The 2500-nt window shown below is 32.1% G+C and overlaps 1 protein-coding gene across 1 annotated transcript in view; it reads right to left on the minus strand.

Annotated features, from left to right (window-relative positions):
* Nucleotides 1-909: 909 nt before the first annotated feature.
* Nucleotides 910-2500, minus strand: part of surf2 (surfeit 2) — a 4284-nt gene continuing 2693 nt past the window's right edge. Inside the window, exons 5-6 of the mRNA XM_079815402.1 lie at nucleotides 1384-1511; nucleotides 910-1264 (exon numbers count right to left, since the gene is read on the minus strand). Of these exons, the coding sequence (XP_079671528.1) occupies nucleotides 1178-1264; nucleotides 1384-1511 (215 nt within the window). The 3' untranslated portion in view covers nucleotides 910-1177. The remainder of the gene's footprint in view (nucleotides 1265-1383; nucleotides 1512-2500) is intronic.

Below are 2500 nucleotides of genomic sequence, written 5' to 3' on the forward strand. Positions count from 1 at the left end.
GTGTCTGTGAGTGAGTATCTGTGTGTGTATGCGTGTCTGTGAGTGAGTATCTGTGTCTGTGAGTATCTGTGTGTGTATGCGTGTCTGTGAGTGAGTATCTGTGTGTGTATGCGTGTCTGTGAGTGAGTATCTGTGTCTGTGAGTATCTGTGTGTGTGTGTGTGTGTGTGTGTATGTGTCTGTGTGTATGTGAGTGAGTATCTGTGTGTGTATGTGTGTGTGTGTATGTGTCTGTGAGTGAGTATCTGTGTGTGTGTGTGAGTGTGTCTGTGAGTGAGTATCTGTGTGTGTGTGTGTGTGTGTCTGTGAGTGAGTATCTGTGTGTGTGTCTGTGAGTGAGTATCTGTGTGTGTATGCGTGTCTGTGAGTATCTGTGTGTGTGTGTGTGTGTGTGTCTGTGAGTGAGTATCTGTGTGTGTGTGTGTGTGTGTCTGTGAGTGAGTATCTGTGTGTGTGTGTGTGTCTGTGAGTGAGTATCTGTGTGTGTATGTGTGTCTGTGAGTATCTGTGTGTGTGTGTGTGTGTGTGTGTCTGTGAGTGAGTATCTGTGTCTGTGAGTATCTGTGTGTGTGTGTGTGTCTGTGAGTGAGTATCTGTGTGTGTATGTGTGTCTGTGAGTATCTGTGTGTGTGTGTGTGTGTGTGTGTCTGTGAGTGAGTATCTGTGTGTGTATGTGTGTCTGTGAGTGAGTATCTGTGTGTGTATGTGTGTCTGTGAGTGAGTATCTGTGTGTGTATGTGTCTGTGAGTGAGTTTGTGCCAGTGTGTGTGTGAGAATGTGTGAGTGTGTCTGTGCCAGTGTGTGTGTGAGTGTGTGTGTGTGTGAGAAAGTGTGAGTCTGTCTATGTGTTTGTGCCAGTGTGTGTGTGTGTGAGTGTATTACTTTAAAAGAGCAACCATACATTTTTTTTAAAATTTAATTTCATAATCATTTATGAAGTTGTAATTTGATTAATCAATTAATAATGTATTCATATAATTTGAGTTCCATCATTGATTTAATTGTATTATATATTTTATGTCTGATTTTCCAGTTCTTAACTACAACTGAAATAAAACAAAAACACAATTAATATAAACATATTAACATAAGATAAAAATTCGAACTATGAATAAGTATCATAAGTCAGACCTGTCAATCACTCAGAAACACGTCTCAGTTATGAGTTATGAACTTTATTATTTTCCATTGAGTTTTCCGACATGTTTAAAACCCGTCTTCTTCTTGCTCTTCTTGATCTTCTTGCTGAAGCCGGACGACTGAACCTGAGGAAACAAGAGGTCACAAGGTCAAGACTGAGCTGAGCCTTTAACCAGAGTGAAGCCGCATCTGAGCCGCATCTGAGCCGCATCTGAGCCGCATCTGAGCCGCATCTGAGCCGCACCTTCTTGCGTTTCTGGATCTGGTTTTCCACTTCCATCTCAGAGACTTCATCTTCATCGGTCTGGAAGTCATCTTCCTCTCCCTCCTTCAGGTTCTGCTCATCCTCCACCTTCTTTGTGAACAGAGACGCTGTAGAGACACACACACACACACACACACACACACACTAAATGAGAAATGTTGGCTCTGCGTATGTTTGGTTGAAGCACTAAAAATATTGACTGGAAATTAATAAAAACTTAAAATTGAAATAAAAATAAGTGAATCATAAATAGGAATATTAAAACTACAATAATAAAATGATAAAAGCAACTAAAGAAATGACTCAAATTTTAACTAAAATTATCATGAAAATTTTTTATATAAAAAAATTCAAAATATGAATAAAACCATAATTAAATAGAAATTTTTAGTTTAAAACATTTATCAAATATTTAAAAATACTAATTATTAACAGAAGCACATACACTTACAAAAAAATATATAAAAAGCTCATTCAAAATATTAATAAAACCAAAATGAGTTTAAATATTTAATCGTTTTTATTTTTAAATTTTTTAAATTAAAACAATCTAATAAACAAACACATAATTTTACTCAAAATTAACAAATTAAAATGAAAACATAAAAGCTAATTCAAAATATCAATATATAATATTTTAGTTATTAGTTTATTAAAAATGTTATTTGTTTATTATATTCAAATACTTTTAAAAACCTAATTAACAAAAGCACAAAAAATGACTAAAAATTAAACTGAAAATATTAAAATAAAAGCCTTTTATTAATAAAACTATAAACCTAAAATAAAAGTTTAGTTTATTTAGTAAATATTTCAGTTTTTAATCTTTTAGAAAATATTGTACAAAAATCTAATAAACAAAAACACATAAAACATTTTTTTTTTTACTAAAATTACAAAATATCAATAAAACCATAAACCTAAAATAAACGTTTTTATATTTCAGGTTAATCTTTTAAAAAATATAGTAAACATTTTTTATAAACTAAAGCACATAAGATTACTAAAAATAAAAACTGAAAATATAAAAATAAAAGGTAATTCAAAATTTCAATAAAACTTTAATATTAATATTAAAATATTTTACTATTATTTT

Source organism: Gobio gobio, assembly GCF_949357685.1.
Source record: "Gobio gobio genome assembly, chromosome: 4".
Classification (NCBI taxonomy): Eukaryota; Metazoa; Chordata; class Actinopteri; order Cypriniformes; family Gobionidae; genus Gobio; species Gobio gobio.